This window comes from Oncorhynchus tshawytscha, linkage group LG10, assembly GCF_018296145.1.
Source record: "Oncorhynchus tshawytscha isolate Ot180627B linkage group LG10, Otsh_v2.0, whole genome shotgun sequence".
NCBI classification, from domain to species: domain Eukaryota; kingdom Metazoa; phylum Chordata; class Actinopteri; order Salmoniformes; family Salmonidae; genus Oncorhynchus; species Oncorhynchus tshawytscha.
Genome location: NC_056438.1, coordinates 48,014,413 through 48,030,681, shown reverse-complemented (window position 1 = coordinate 48,030,681; position 16,269 = coordinate 48,014,413). Strand labels below are relative to the sequence as shown.

Genomic DNA, 16,269 nt, shown 5'->3' with positions numbered 1-16,269 from the left:
TTTTTTATGAAGAATCAACAACAAGTGGGACACAATCATGAAGTGGAACGACATTTATTGGATATTTCAAACTTTTTTAACAAATCAAAAACTGAAAAATTGGGCGTGCAAAATTATTCAGCCCCCTTAAGTTAATACTTTGTAGCGCCACCTTTTGCTGCGATTACAGCTGTAAGTCGCTTGGGGTATGTCTCTATCAGTTTTGCACATCGAGAGACTGAATTTTTTTCCCATTCCTCCTTGCAAAACAGCTCGAGCTCAGTGAGGTTGGATGGAGAGCATTTGTGAACAGCAGTTTTCAGTTCTTTCCACAGATTCTCGATTGGATTCAGGTCTGGACTTTGACTTGGCCATTCTAACACCTGGATATGTTAATTTTTTTAACCATTCAATTGTAGATGTTGCTTTAAGTTTTGGATCATTGTCTTGTTGGAAGACAAATCTCCGTCCCAGTCTCAGGTCTTTTGCAGACTCCATCAGGTTTTCTTCCAGAATGGTCCTGTATTTGGCTCCATCCATCTTCCTATCAATTTTAACCATCTTCCCTGTCCCTGCTGAAGAAAAGCAGGCCCAAACCATGATGCTGCCACCACCATATTTGACAGTGGGGATGGTGTATTCAGGGTGATGCGCTGTGTTGCTTTTACGCCAAACATAACGTTTTGCATTGTTGCCAAAAAGTTCAATTTTGGTTTCATCTGACCAGAGCACCTTCTTCCACACGTTTGGTGTGTTTCCCAGGTGGCTTGTGGCAAACTTTAAACGACACTTTTTATGGATATCTTTAAGAAATGGCTTTCTTCTTGCCACTCTTCCATAAAGGCCAGATTTGTGCAATATACGACTGATTGTTGTCCTATGGACAGAGTCTCCCACCTCAGCTGTAGATCTCTGCAGTTCATCCAGAGTGATCATGGGCCTCTTGGCTGCATCTCTGATCAGTCTTCTCCTTGTATGAGCTGAAAGTTTAGAGGGACGGCCAGGTCTTGGTAGATTTGCAGTGGTCTGATACTCCTTCCATTTCAATATTATCGCTTGCACAGTGCTCCTTGGGATGTTTAAAGCTTGGGAAATCTTTTTGTATCCAAATCCGGCTTTAAACTTCTTCACAACAGTATCTCGGACCTGCCTGGTGTGTTCCTTGTTCTTCATGATGCTCTCTGCGCTTTTAACGGACCTCTGAGGCTATCACAGTGCAGGTGCATTTATACAGAGACTTGATTACACACAGGTGGATTGTATTTATCATCATTAGTCATTTAGGTCAACATTGGATCATTCAGAGATCCTCACTGAACTTCTGGAGAGAGTTTGCTGCACTGAAAGTAAATGGGCTGAATAATTTTGCACGCCCAATTTTTCAGTTTTTGATTTGTTAAAAAAGTTTGAAATATCCAATAAATGTCGTTCCACTTCATGATTGTGTCCCACTTGTTTTTGATTCTTCACAAAAAAATACAGTTTTATATCTTTATGTTTGAAGCCTGAAATGTGGCAAAAGGTCGCAAAGTTCAAGGGGGCTGAATACTTTCGCAAGACACTGTATGTGGTTGGTAAGTTAAATATTTATATCATCAACATTTTGCAGCCTAAAATAGGTCAATAACATGATGTGGTGAGGAGAGATTGGAAACATCTCAAACAATGTTTTCTTGTAACGTAGAACATATATCTGAAACGTATACCTGTCTCATAACAACTGGGATATTTCAGCTTGTTCTTAAAAAGTTCCCTTAAGTGAAGATATATTTAGATTTGGCGTGTTGGCACAGTGTTGCGTCATCGCTGAGTAAATGTTAGTAGTACTGGGGATGGAGTGTTGGTGCCTGGTCGTTCATGTGACATAGGAAAGCCTCTCACATTAGGCTACTCACCCATTCCAACAAGGTGACATAAGGACAGCTGGGGTGACTGGTTTATTTAGCCTTGTCTTGAAGAAATAATAACGTATAACAGTTAACCACAGTTTAGGACCATGTGTAGCACTGTGGTGGTGAAAATTATATTATTTGACTTTTCTAAAAGTGAAGAAAGTGGATAAGCTAAATATAAAATAATTTAAAAAATATATTATTGTTTAGGAGGCAGGAGTTTCTCCAATACAATTTATAATTATTATGTCTGTGTTAAGCTACAAAATGTGGGTTTTACAGTGGTAAAGATTGGCAAAAATATTTCCATCATTAGTAGCCCTAGTAATTGCTATCGAGTTGTTGCCTCAGTCAGATTATTTACAACTTGTCGACCATGACTGGAAATTATGATAATTAAATATTTATATAGTAGCTCAGAGACGTAAAACTATTAAAAAAATAATAATAATTTCCTACTTCCTCACTATGATGGTGCTATTTTCAGACCACATCATGACCCTAGCTAAACTGTTAGACAACTTCAAAGAATGAGAGGCTGTGATAGGTTGAGCTACATTTTGAATATATCAGGACTAAGGGATGATATTAGGTACAAGGCGAAGCCAAAAACAACGGTCATGTTTTACCGGTGATGGCAACGATTGTTTTATCTCCTCTTTGGTTTGAAACAGGGAGATAAATCACCCATCTTCCTGTGGGCCTCCTTGTCCTTACTCTCTGAGCACAGCCACAGACAGTTAGTCTTTTCAAAAGACCCATTCAGACATTGTGCCCTGCTCAGGTTCCCAGGGGGTTAAAGGTCAAACACAATTGATTACCAGCCTTACATGAGCCCCCAGAATGGGAGGAGGAGGAAGATTATGTCGTGTTCTCCCTGACCTGACGGTTGGTCCGTCAATGTAAGCAACCCCCCTCCACACACACAAACACAAAAAATCCATCCTTGTCTTCTAGCATGGAGACAAGCCATGACACAGCAAAATGCTTGATTTCAAAGAAAATTCCTGGCACTACATTCTAGCCATCACATAGCCACGTAAGCTTTGGAGATGGCTAACAGTTCTAACACATAGTGAGACTCAAAGAAGGTCTGGAATCAAACAGTTTCCTTTGGCAAATTGCAACAGGATGTCCATCCAGCCCCTGGCTTCCAATTTGGATACTTAATTTCATTGCAATTAATTAGACTGAAGTAATTAAATTTGATAGAAAGCAGACACACAGAGGTCAGATCCATTTCAATGTCAAACGTACCTCAGTGTTCACTGCTGTGCTGTGATAGTTCACCGTCATAGGATGGGCATGGCCAGTGAGGGCAGTGGTCCCCATGGTAACATGGGGGACAGTTGGCATGGTGACCACCTGGTTGGTGACAGCGAGGAAGGCAGGGGCTGAGGAAGTGATCTGGGGTCCAATCACCTGTTTCGGCTTGAGATGCATTGTGTGAACTGCTGATGACAAAGACCAGATGCATGAGTTAAGAAATAGTTCAACCCTTCTGTCTATCTGTTTTAGCCCTGTCCCAGACCTGGATTAGCTTTAGGCTATGGCATGACAGAGTAAGACGAGTTAAAGCGCATGCAGATCTGAGACCATCCCATGTCCCACTGGGGCCTTTTCCACTTAAGAGTACATCACTGTAATAATTGATGGGTTACTGTCATAGTAAAAATCGCTCTTTACAAAGCTCATCTCATACGATCAGACCTGGATTCAGATAGTATTCTATTTTATCTTCTTCCTAACCAGACTGTAGTTTTTTTCTCACCCTCACCCACGATCACTAAGGATGTCTGGTCACCTGTATGGGTTATGGACCCCCCCCACCAAAAAACTCATCAACACCCTGAATCCATCCCACTAAAGGTCCAGAGTCAGACTCTTGTTTAGTGCTGAGAGCCTGTCCCTCCCTCAGACCCCTTCAGTCCTCCGAAGACCCATTATCAAACAATGAAGCCCTGCCACAGTCGCCTTCAACGCCCTGGCTCTCGTGAAGTCTATTGGAGTGTAGTAGGGAACTGCTCCCATGCTAGTTCATCTGTAATAACACAAGTAGCCCTAAATTTCTATTGAGGTTAAAGTATTTTAGTCAGGCTACTAATGGGCCATGACATTACTGTCTCAGAGAGAACATGGATGACTACTGTGAATAGGGACCATCGGAGGAGGTGAGTAGTTGTACTGATGACATCAAGGCCTATACAATGGATGTATCCATTTGATCATTGGCAAATAAATTAGGGTTATGGCAGTTACAGTTGATATGAGTGTGCTTTGTGCTGACGTTCATGAAATATATGTTTTTAAACATGAATATTTCCACACAGTGGTTTTCAAACTCTGTCCTTGAGGTTCCTGCAGGGTATACACCGGCCGGTCATAAGCCAGACACAGTGCTGCTGTAATTGAGGAGGAGGCAGTAGTCTTCTTTGAACAAGAGACAACAGACTGAGGACACCTTGTGGTCAAGAGCCACATGTGCAGTCATAGAGGATACAAACGCATTGAACTGTTCCACTTTCATTTTGGATGCTGAGTCGGCTTTTACTTTTCTTTCAAATGCCACAAATGCGGGTATACAGACAATTAGACCACTTCAGATAGGGAAATGGGTCACTAGATTTTTTTATTTGAGTCATTTAGCAGAAGCTCTTATACAGAGCGACTTACTGTAGTGAGTGCATACATCTTCCACTGGTCCCCCATGGGAATTGAACCCACAACACTGGCATTGCAAACGCCATGCTCTACCAACTGAGCTACACGGGAGCAAGTCAAAGGACTATTGGACTTTGAGCAAGCCAAATAACCTGAATTACTTCAGTGAATAAGACACACCAATATAGATGGACATTAATGACAACAAACTGTGCACATTATTCAAATACCCGGTAAAGACATTTGATTGTGTGAAGACAACACAAGCCTACAACAGAATTAACTTTCTCTCACCAGTAGAGGGGACAGTAGCATGGACGGTCACAGGCGGTGGTGCCTTGACCACTGAGACCACAGTCTGTAGGCTAACGGGCTGGATGACAATGGTCCTGGTTTTGAGAAAAGGGGCCACAGGCTGTGTTAGAGGGACAGAGGGGGGCGGTTTGGGCTGGATTGACACCCTCTGGGGTGGGTGGGCAGGTTGCTTGGTAGGCTTGGCTGTCAGGAAGAGGACGATAGAATAAGAGATCAATAAAAAAGAGCGTGATAAATACATTCACATTTACGTCATTTTGCAGACGCTCTTATTATGAGCGATTTATAACCAGACAGGTTCAATGATTTTCTGAAGATTAAAAAAAAAAAAAAGTGTCCCACATTTTGACATACACGACACCATATATCCACCATATAGTTACATATCATTGATTTATCATGAGTGTTTTAGCTGACCTGAAGAGACGTCCTACCTCTGGGAGATTGGCTGACCCACTTGTGCATTTTCTTTCCAGGAGTGAGCATTGTCGGCAAAGGCTGCACAGACACGGCATCCTCCTGCCGGTAGGGATGTGCGTGCACAAGAGAGGAGTGAGTGAGACTCGTGAGTGGTTAGCCTTCTACTTAACAGGGTGTTATGTGTAGCGTAGACTTACATTCAGAGACAGAGATGACAGTGAGGAGGTATCACTGAGTGCCGATCCAGGTGATAGGGAGGACCCAGGAACTCCAACACCTGCCAATGTAACAATAGGAACTCAATCCAGCTATCTGTCAACAGAGGCATCACATTACAGTGTCTCTTCCTCATTAACGTCCCATGTGAATGAATAGTCATTCTACCCAACACAGTACGGGGGGGCTCACAGGTGCAACTTTCCCACGCCAAAGACATCCACCTAATGTCTACTGACATGGGGGTGACCAGAGGGACTGTGTGTGTGTGTGTGAACTGTATGTGATTTATAATCTATTACCAGGAAGTCACAGGGTTCTGGGAGGGTTTCTGACAGTCGTCTTCACTTACTTTGCCTTGGTATGGGGCCAACAACCCAATCTTGAGTCATGGCTGTTATAGGTTAACTGAAAGTGACGCAATGCTGGTGATTTTTTTTTTTTTACCTGTGCAGCAAGCATCAGTATCTCCACTGGTGAAGGATCTCCATTGTAACAGATTAATGTCATTCACCTGAGAAAGGTGCAGTCTTGTTAACAGTCACACAGTAGGATAATAACACACAGCATTACATAGAGGTTGAAATGTGTTGCACTACCTCTTTCAGTGCTGTTTCATCACGTGGTGTGAACTCGAATTCTTGAAGGAGTTCCTCTGCATCACTTAGGTTCTCAAGTTCTTCCAACAAGTTGATGTCTGTAACAACGTTGCAGGAGGAGGAGATCCGTGAAACATTACAACGTCGCTAATTATATATGTTTCAAGTTTGCAAAAGATTATTCAAACTTTCCAAAGTAGCTTCAATACATTCAAAGATGCAGCAAGATGGGGGGGTTGCTTATGGCCATCTCAGTCAAAACGTTGGGTTTGTACTGCTGAGTATGAGCACCAAAACGCATGTTATATATTGAACACAGCAGTGATTGAATTTGGCATGAGCTCACCGAGGCCGAATACTGGCCCTTCAAATGTTCTACTGTTTGAGCCCGTTCCACTTATAGAATATTATCTCAAAAGTATTGTGGATCTCCTGCACCTAAATGTAAACAATACCGGCACCTATTTTATTCCAAGTCAAGCAGTGGAATATGTACACGGTTTAATTATACTGTTAGGTGGCATCTCATTTCCTGACAGTCAATGAAGTTGCACGCAATGATGTATATAGGGTTTATACACATCATTGGTCGCATGTAGCTAGCGTTTACAACACAGCTATTTATGTAATAAACACCATTCTGTATACTTCCGGCCCTTCTTTGGACACTGTGTTAACAACCCTCCAGGCAAGCTTCAATGCCATACAACTCTCCTTCCGTGGCCTCCAATTGCTCTTAAATACAAGTAAAACTAAATGCATGCTCTTCAACCGATCGCTACCTGCACCTACCCGCCTGTCCAACATCACTACTCTGGACGGCTCTGACTTAGAATACGTGGACAACTACAAATACTTAGATGTCTGGTTAGACTGTAAACTCTCCTTCCAGACCCATATCAAACATCTCCAATCCAAAGTTAAATCTAGAATTGGCTTCCTATTTCGCAACAAAGCGTCCTTCACTCATGCTGCCAAACATACCCTTGTAAAACTGACCATCCTACCAATCCTCGACTTTGGCGATGTCATTTACAAAATAGCCTCCAATACCCTACTCAACAAATTGGATGCAGTCTATCACAGTGCAATCCGTTTTGTCACCAAAGCCCCATATACTACCCACCATTGCGACCTGTACGCTCTCGTTGGCTGGCCCTCGCTTCATACTCGTCGCCAAACCCACTGGCTCCATGTCATCTACAAGACCCTGCTAGGTAAAGTCCCCCTTATCTCAGCTCGCTGGTCACTATAGCATCTCCCACCTGTAGCACACGCTCCAGCAGGTATATCTCTCTAGTCACCCCCAAAACCAATTCTTTCTTTGGCCGCCTCTCCTTCCAGTTCTCTGCTGCCAATGACTGGAACGAACTACAAAAATCTCTGAAACTGGAAACACTTATCTCCCTCACTAGCTTTAAGCACCAACTGTCAGAGCAGCTCACAGATTACTGCACCTGTACATAGCCCACCTATAATTTAGCCCAAACAACTACCTCTTTCCCAACTGTATTTAATTTTTATTTATTTATTTATTTTGCTCCTTTGCACCCCATTATTTTTATTTCTACTTTGCACATTCTTCCATTGCAAAACTACCATTCCAGTGTTTTACTTGCTATATTGTATTTACTTTGCCACCATGGCCTTTTTTGCCTTTACCTCCCTTCTCACCTCATTTGCTCACATTGTATATAGACTTGTTTATACTGTATTATTGACTGTATGTTTGTTTTACTCCATGTGTAACTCTGTGTCGTTGTATCTGTCGAACTGCTTTGCTTTATCTTGGCCAGGTCGCAATTGTAAATGAGAACTTGTTCTCAACTTGCCTACCTGGTTAAATAAAGGTAAAATAAATAAAATAAATAAATAACAAAGATTATATAAGCATCGCACCTACCCCATTCACCATCCTGGTCAATGCAAATATCCGCTAAATCGCTGCCAAAAGAGCCATACTGTAAATTACTGTCTAAATCCAACCGTAACTCTGCCATTTCGCTAATGTTACGAATTCTCAAAATCGTCACAACAAAGAATACGTGGTCACATTTCCTTGTTTGGCGTCGACTTTCCACCATAGAGATAGATAGAGCACTCATCTTTGTATCACTGCCAGGTTAGCATATGTGACAACATGGGCTATCTCAATTTTAAAGTAGTTCATTTTCTCCTTTATTGGCTATTTGCTCCCAACCCATAGAAATCCCCACCCAGTTGGCTACTTTAAAATGGTGAAAGCCCTCAATGGCAATCTCCATTTTAAAATGGTTATAGCCATGATGAGTCCTCTATCTATCTCAATGTTCTCCACTGTAACCGCTGTGTAATCCTCTGTGTAAACCAACACGTCCTGCTATTAGTACGGACCACGAAGAGGGACATTTGGCTACAAACCAAGTGTTCTCAGAGGCTGTACCAACCAAGTGTTCTCAGAGGCTGTTCTTGACAAAACACAACTATTTGAACTAGCAGCACACCTGACATCCACAATTTTAACATAGACGGTAACTTCATCATGTGGATTATAGAAATAAAATAAATGGATATAAGTATTTGGAAATAGAAGGGTATCCTTCTGGTAGATGTATGTTTAGACAGAAATTCTGAAATAAGACATCTATTCCAGATACACCATGGAGCTCATCAGGCATATTTACAATTATTGTAATCTGCTTTGATCAAACTTTTTGACCTTACTCAATGGATATGTCCGTAGTAGAAAAAACTGTAGGTGTCCTGCAACGTAGACAGACACCTATGAAACATTTAATGGTACACAGGGGAAAATGGGGACAGCTATTCTGACAGCTATGTAGTACTTTATTATTATTGATATAAATCATCTTTGTCATTTTAAATGTCCTTGATTTGAGTGTGGCTATCGGATCCGGCTCCACGAGGGGGCAAAGGGGGCTTAACCCCATCAGTTGAAACGTATGCCATTAGTTTTATGTCACTATATAAAAATAGCAAAAAAAATGTAAATGATTGAGTGACAGGTTAACGCAAAATCAGAATCTACACCGCGCTGTGTCAGCACAATGGACAGAGCGTGCCCCGGTATGCGTAGGGGGGCTATGGAAAGCCCATGGAGTGGTTAGGTATGACTGCTTTGGTTTTCCATAAAAAGCAGGGGGAAAACGCTTCTCATTTGTGGTAGGATACGTAAATAATGTGATACACCTCTGCCTTTAATATTTGATTTTGATTTATAAATGCGGGGTCAAGTTTACCGTTGAAGCTGCTTCACTCAACTCTGCCTCATGCCCCACCACTACAGAGTTCAGTTAGCTTCTTAGCCAAGCATTAGTGTTATTAGCCTTAGCCTATTTAGCTAGCTCAAACCAGCTAATCTGCCACAATGGCTATCAGAAATTGATGATGCTGTCGATCTCCAGCTAGCTCTGCGTGAGGGGCTATTATCTTGGCGATGCTTGCTGAAGGGTAGGTAGCACCCTTCAACAAGCACGGCCAGGATAATGACTCCACAGCCTCCTCCAACTCCGCCTGTTCCTGACGATCTTGGAACAGAGGAGGACTCATACCCTACCCGCAGGTTTTCTGTCCATTTTTTTTCTCATTTAATAGCAACTGGTTCATAGGGAGAGAGTGTCTGGGTTACTTGGTTACTGCAGATGTAGTATTTTGTTTCCCATGCCAAAAGTTCTGTGTCAACAGGTCTGAAGCCTATATTCAGTCCCAAAACAGCCTTACTTTAGTTTGTAGGGTGCTGTCCATTGTGCTGATATAGCGAGGCAAAGACAGGCTACAGATTTCGCACCGACCTCTCACTTCAAAATCATTCAATCAATGGTCTCGGACTCTCGGCATTTGAACTTCATGTTTATTGTGGTAAAAGCTTGATATAAGCAGAATTCAATATAATTCCAATGCAAGTACCCCCTAAAATTGTTCCCCTCACTGATTTCAACTGGCCCCTTAGTCACTTTATCCTGGTGCCAGATCTGGTGGCTATACTAATGTGTTTAATTTCATCCACTCTGTTTTTATGCATCAGGAAGGCAGGAGTCACCCATCGACTACAGGAACACTGCTCCCCACACCAGTACAAGGAGCCCAACTTTGAGGTGCACTTTGGGCACAAGAGCTGAAAGAAAACAAGGGAGACTTTGAAGACACTTCATATAACAAGTAAACGCTGAGTTAGTGGTTGTCAATGGTAGTCATCAGGGAGTCCCATTTGTAGGTTTTCAATTAACTCATCTGCTAAATGTAGTTAGTCAGTAAGACTGCTTTATATTGTGTTAAGATACATTAATACGAAATAATAATACCAAATGTTCAAGCATAATAAGTGCACAAAAATTAAATGCATTCTTATTTCACATTGAACAATGTGACAAAAATGGACTTAAACTGATAATAATAAACAGTCCCAAATCTTCACGGACATAACAGACCCTACTGTTGAATGGTATAACAAAACACACAGCTTTTTTTGCTTACTTTACATCAGGTTTAAGTTGCTGGAGTTTGGCGTATGCATCCCCAAAGTTCATTTTGTGACATTTCACCAAGTAAGCAGTCACCACCGCCGCACTCTGACTTTGCCCTACATGGCTAAAACAAAAAAAACTCAATTACATGTCAAATGCATGTGAGGCTATCATCATGATGTGCATTAGGCGACTCCAGATTTGATAGGGCTCGCGCACCAATGCACAAGGACAGCTTTTGATGCCTTGCAAGCATCGCATATGAAGAGGATGCAGTCATCCAGGTGGCTGAGTAGGTCTGTGGAGGACTCATCCAGGGAATGGAAACGCTTCATCCTAAATGACCCATCAGGTGAAGTGGGCTGCTCTGAGTCCACTGTAAGTATGTAGGTAATGCCAGCATTAGTCAGATCCTGGGCATCTTTTAGGTCGGATGCCGCGCCGATGTAGACTCCATCCTCTAGCCGAACATTGGCTTGTCATCAAGGATTTCTCTGGGGTAGAAGACCAGTGGCACTGAAAAGACTGCGAGATGCATGACTGATATAGAGAATATGGAAGTCGTTAGCTAGCTAACTGGTAATTTTTTACAAAAATTCTGTACTAGATAGCTATGTTCCTGATAATCAAACTATAACATTTACAGTACCAGTCAAAAGTTTGGACACACTTACTCATTCAAAGGTTTTCTTTATTTTTACAATTTTCTACTGTGGAAGGACCACCAGAGAGCAGGCTGGGCTCAGCTAAAACAATGTGCCATTGGAACGCATGAGTGATGGTTGCTGATAATGAGCCCCTGCTCACCTATGTAGATATTCCATTAAAAATCAGCCATTTCCAGCAACAATAGTCATTTACAACATTAACAAAGTCTACACTATAATTATGGTAAATTTAATGATATTTTAATGGTAAAAAAATTGCTTTTCTTTCAAAAACATTTCTAAGTGACCCCAAACTTTCAACGGTAGTGTACATCATTGGTTGTGAATTGCTCTTTAACTCTAGTTCAATTCTTGAATTTGAATTTAATATGCCACACCCACAACCTGTTACGGTTTTCTTCTGTTGAAAGAGAGGACCAAAATGCAGCGTGGTTATTTAAACATCTTTAAAGATGAAAATACGAATATACAAAAACAATAAATGTGAAAAACCAAAACAGCCCTATCTGGTGCAACAATCACCCACGAAACACTCAAAGAATATGGCTGCCTAAATATGGTTCCCAATCAGACAACACCTGCCTCTGATTGAGAACCACTCTAGGCAACCATAGACTTACCTAGACTACTTCACTAAACCACAATCCCATAACCTACAAAAAAAACTCCCGGCCGCACACCTAAACCCATAGGGGAGGGTCTGGGTGGGTGTCTGTCCACGGTGGCGGCTCTGGCGCTGGACGTGGACCCCACTCCAACATAGTCCGCGTCCTTAGATTGGTGACCTTCGCCGCCGACCTTGGCCTAGTAACCCTAACAAAGGGCCCCACTGCCCACTGGACTGAGGGGCAGCTCGGGACTGAGGGGCAGCTCGGGACTGAGGGGCAGCTCGGGACGGCTCTGGCAGATCCTGGCTGACTGGCGGGAGACTCCGGCGGCTCCATGCGGACAGGCGGGAGACTCCGGCGGCTCCATGCGGACAGGCGGGAGACTCCGGCGGCTCCATGCGGACAGGCGGGAGACTCCGGCGGCTCCATGCGGACAGGCGGGAGACTCCGGCGGCTCCATGAGGACAGGCGGGAGACTCTGGCGGCGCCGGACAGGCGAAGCACACTGTAGGCCTGGTGCATGGTGCTGGCACTGGTGGTACTGGGCCGAGGACACGCACAGGAAGCCTGGTGCGGGGAGCTGCCACCGGAGGGCTGGTGCGTGGAGGTGGTACTGGATAGACCAGACCGTGCAGGCGCACTGGAGCTCTTGAGCACCGAGCCTGCCCAACTTTACCTGGTTGAATGCTCCCGGTCGCCCTGCCAGTGCGGCGAGGTGGAATAGCCCGCACTGGGCTATGCAGGCGAACCGGGGACACCGTGCGCAAGGCTGGTGCCATGTAAGCCAGCCCAAGGAGACGCACTGGAGACCAGATGCGTAGAGCCGGCTTCATGACACTTGGCTCGATGCCTACTGTAGCCCGGCCGATACGAGGAGCTGGTATGTACCGCACTGGGCTATGCAGCCGCACTGGAGACACCGTGCGCTCCACAGCTTAAACACGGTGCCTGCCCGGTCTCTCTAGCCCCCCGGTACACACAGGAAGTAGTGCAGGTCTCCTAGCTGGCGTCCCCATGCCCCCCCCGACATTTTTGGGGCTGCCCCCATCCGCATCGCCGTGCTGCCTCCTCATACCAGCGGCTCTCCACCTTCGCCGCCTCCAGCTCTTCTTTGGGGTGGCGATATTCTCCTGGCTGTGCCCAGGGTCCTTTACCGTCCAAGATTTCCTCCCATGTCCAGAAATCTGGATTTCGCTGCTCCTGCTGCCGCTGCCTGTCACCACGCCGCTTGGTCCTGTTGTGGTGGGTGATTCAGTTACGGTTTTCCAAAATGCAGCATGGTTATTTATAAACATCTTTAATAAAGATGAAAATACGAACAATATACAAAAACGTGAAAAACCGAAATAGCCCTCTCTGGTGCAACAAACACAGAGACAGGAACAACCACCCACGAAACACTCAAAGAATATGGCTGCCTAAATATGGTTCCCAATCAGAGACAACGATAAACACCTGCCTCTGATTGAGAACCACTCTAGGCAACCATAGACTTACCTAGACTACTTCACTAAACCACAATCCCATAACCTACAAAAAAACCCTAGACAAAACACACCACATAAATACCCATGTCACACCCTGGCCTGACCAAAATAATAAAGAAAACACAAAATACTAAGGCCAGGGCGTGACACAACCCATAGGAAGCAGGAAGTAGAATTAAAGGAAGTAGAATTCAATGAAATTCCAATGGCTTATTTATTCCTCACTATACAATTTACATTCTAAATAATTATAGTGGTCTGGAAATATTGTTGTCTATTAATTCATCTTTTTTTAAATATCAGGAAAAAAAATACATTTTCCATAATGCATTAGATCAAACACTGCCATATGAAAGGGAACACAACTAGCATCTTGTCACAATGAAAAATACTGTTCAACATCTCAGAGTGAATCAACATAATATTTGAGAAATGGTCTGTGTATTCTCTTTGTATTAATAAGTGGCAGATCCTTTTGATAAAACATTTATCAAATGAATGAGACTTTCATGTTTCATGTCTCAGTTGAATTAGTTTGAATGGCTTTGAATTAAATTCTACTTCCTTGCTGCTTCCTGTAGGGTGTGGTCAATTCAAATGCACCTCAACCCTGCCTAATTATGCTAGCTATGTCAAGGGAAAGGGAGAGCGGGAGGAGCTCAGCCATTCACATAAAGAGACGCGCGTGCAATTATTGAACTGGGAACATCAAGAGGTGAGGAATTTTACAACATAACGTCACAATCAGAACGATTGGAAAGTATTTCACGCTGCGAGGATTTTTATGTTACACGGGGAACTTGGGCTGCAGGAGGTTCCTTTTTATTTTCCATGTAATGCAGGGATGTATGTAGGCTACTGTTTTGGTGGTATGACAATACAATACATTTTGGTCTTGGGAGATGCTGCAAATATGAGATTTGCAATTTATGTGAACTTGCCTAAAAAATATATGTTTAATTCAAAATTCAATGCAAATATTTTGATTATACATAGTCTTAAAATTTGACAACCCCCCCCATGTAAGATGTTTTTTAAAAATTGTTTCAATAGGTGGCAGCAAATATACATATTAAATGGATGCGGTGCTCTACAGAATATCTTGATAACTGTCAAAGAGAATATTCATTTATAACCATTTGGTCCACTCAACATAGATGGTATGGATTCACAACACATGCATCAACAATTTGAATTGTTTTTTGTTTGTTGTGAAAATGATGATTCAGCAGGATATTCATCAAACTGTCGATATAAAATAGTCACTTGTTTACAAAGTAGACTGCATGTGCTATTGTATACTTTACTCTATATACTTTACTCCTGAACTCAACAACACCCAGTTTGTTATTGATCAAATCTGATCTTTTGATGACAGTCCATGTCTGCTCTCCAATTTCAGCGAGCGTCTCCAATAAGCCCCTTGACATACATTATAAATAGTACAGAAATCTGTTCCTAGTGGGTGTGACGACAGGGTTAGGCTACCCTCAATTTATTACCCTTGCTGAAAAGTAGACCTTCAGTGTCCAGTTTGGACATTTCATCTTGTTTTGGTCACAGGAGACGCTGTGATTCTGACAGTAAAATATGACGATGCACTTTCATATTTCTTTCCCACTTCCCTTTTTCCCACAAGTATCTAAAAAATGGAGTGTTATTTGCTAGAAGTGATACTGCCCTTTTGCTTGAGGTTGGACCTTCTTAAATGTGATGTGAAAGCTGACACGATGGCATTTGAGCAAGTGTGAGTCACTCTCCAAGGGCCTCTGCAGCCTTGATGTGGACTCGGGCTTGCAGAGCGGCTCTGATCAAACCATCATAGATATCACACGTTTGACAAATCTGACATGCATTTGAACCAAAACACTCATCCATACACCAAGCTGCAGTAACAGTGAAACTTGATGGTCTAGTCAGTAAACTGATAAACTGGATGAATGTCTTGCAACATAATGTGAACGCAATCAGAGTGATATACATACATGTAAATGGATAGTTATATGGATTTGTATACAGAGTAGGCCAACATTAACTTATGAAAAATCTTTGCCGTATATGGCCATTTGGTCAAGAGCATCCTCTAAAGGAGATTATATTTTTGACATACATTTTCTATTGGGTTAAAGAAGCTGAATGGTACACCGATACGCAAATAAGATCTGTCCTAGCTAAAATCTTTGACTTGTCATCAATCAGGCGGCACTGGCAGGGAGCTAGATTTCCAGTAAAACATGGTGTGTTTTTTTTTGCGTGACCAACTCCGTTGACTCTTACATTGCACATAAACAGGTCACAGCTGTGCTGGGCTTTGGGTGTAAAAGTCGACACAGCCGATTCCAGACCAAACGTGGCCCCCCTGCACCGTGGGTTCTTCTAATCCCTGCTGGGCGGCTTTCCACTTCTGTTCATCCCCTTCTGTCTCCCTCTATACCTTGACACGACGAAGCAGGTGTCTCCGGGCCCTAATCTGATTGGTCCCTTCAGGACAGCTCCATCTTAACCTGAGTTGGTCTCGGCGAATCCCTGATCCAGCCGCCTCTTTTACAACCGTGGCGCTAAGCCAGACCGCTGATCCGGTATTCTTTGCACGCATATACCATGCAATGGGATGGGATTATTGTGACATTTTCAGTTCATTGGTGTCTAATTGGTGTATATCTTTTGTTTGGGAGACATTAACCATCATTTCAAATCGTGATTGTGGTTCATCTTAGGTCAGTTAGGACTGGACCACATCAACACATCCTTGCGTGGTCTGGTCTGATTTACTGTAATTACCTATGTTAACCCTCTAGAACCTGGGGATTAACATGTTAATACAATGTGGAGACAGACCGTGTTCCCTTTGAACACCTGTAGAAAATGGATTAGGACTTGGAGGAGTCGCCATAGGAGCCACTCATGTTTCAGAGGCCTTCTGGAGATGAATGGCCTTCCCACTGGGCACCCACTGGTTGA

At 43.1% G+C, this 16,269-nt stretch overlaps 2 protein-coding genes across 5 annotated transcripts in view; both read right to left on the bottom strand.

The window, feature by feature from the left end:
• The window catches only part of LOC112260353 (cyclic AMP-dependent transcription factor ATF-6 alpha), a 44,869-nt gene extending 36,692 nt beyond the window's left edge, over positions 1-8,177 (bottom strand). For 2 of the 4 annotated variants that reach the window (XM_042328647.1, XM_042328649.1), the window contains exons 1-7: positions 7,986-8,177; positions 6,083-6,180; positions 5,931-5,997; positions 5,465-5,544; positions 5,282-5,366; positions 4,827-5,030; positions 3,129-3,325 (exon numbers count right to left, since the gene is read on the bottom strand). In XM_042328647.1, the coding sequence (XP_042184581.1) occupies positions 3,129-3,325; positions 4,827-5,030; positions 5,282-5,366; positions 5,465-5,544; positions 5,931-5,997; positions 6,083-6,180; positions 7,986-8,166 (912 nt within the window). In that variant the 5' untranslated portion in view covers positions 8,167-8,177. Of the gene's footprint in view, positions 1-3,128; positions 3,326-4,826; positions 5,031-5,281; positions 5,367-5,464; positions 5,545-5,930; positions 5,998-6,082; positions 6,181-7,981 lie in introns of all 4 variants that reach the window. The other 2 variants (XM_042328650.1, XM_042328648.1) reach the window with 2 other exon arrangements.
• A 1,854-nt stretch (positions 8,178-10,031) lies between these two features.
• Positions 10,032-10,880, bottom strand: LOC112259584 (dual specificity protein phosphatase 12-like). The gene is made up of 3 exons (XM_024434219.1): positions 10,765-10,880; positions 10,556-10,669; positions 10,032-10,227 (listed from the first exon to the last, which is right to left on the bottom strand). Exons 1-3 carry the CDS (start codon positions 10,878-10,880, stop codon positions 10,032-10,034), a joined length of 426 nt encoding a protein of 141 aa, XP_024289987.1.
• Positions 10,881-16,269: the final 5,389 nt, after the last annotated feature.

What these genes read in the sequence shown, in the direction of transcription:
- LOC112259584 (XM_024434219.1), bottom strand. Translation starts at nt 10,880, where the DNA reads ATGAAGCGTTTCCATTCCCTGGATGAGTCCTCCACAGACCTACTCAGC. An exon ending in AAAGCTGTCCTTGTGCATTG is followed by an intron (nt 10,670 to 10,764) that starts GTGCGCGAGCCC and finishes TTTTTGTTTTAG; the next exon opens with CCATGTAGGGCAAAGTCAGA. An exon ending in CAACTTAAACCTGATGTAAA is followed by an intron (nt 10,228 to 10,555) that starts GTAAGCAAAAAA and finishes TGTTATATGAAG; the next exon opens with TGTCTTCAAAGTCTCCCTTG.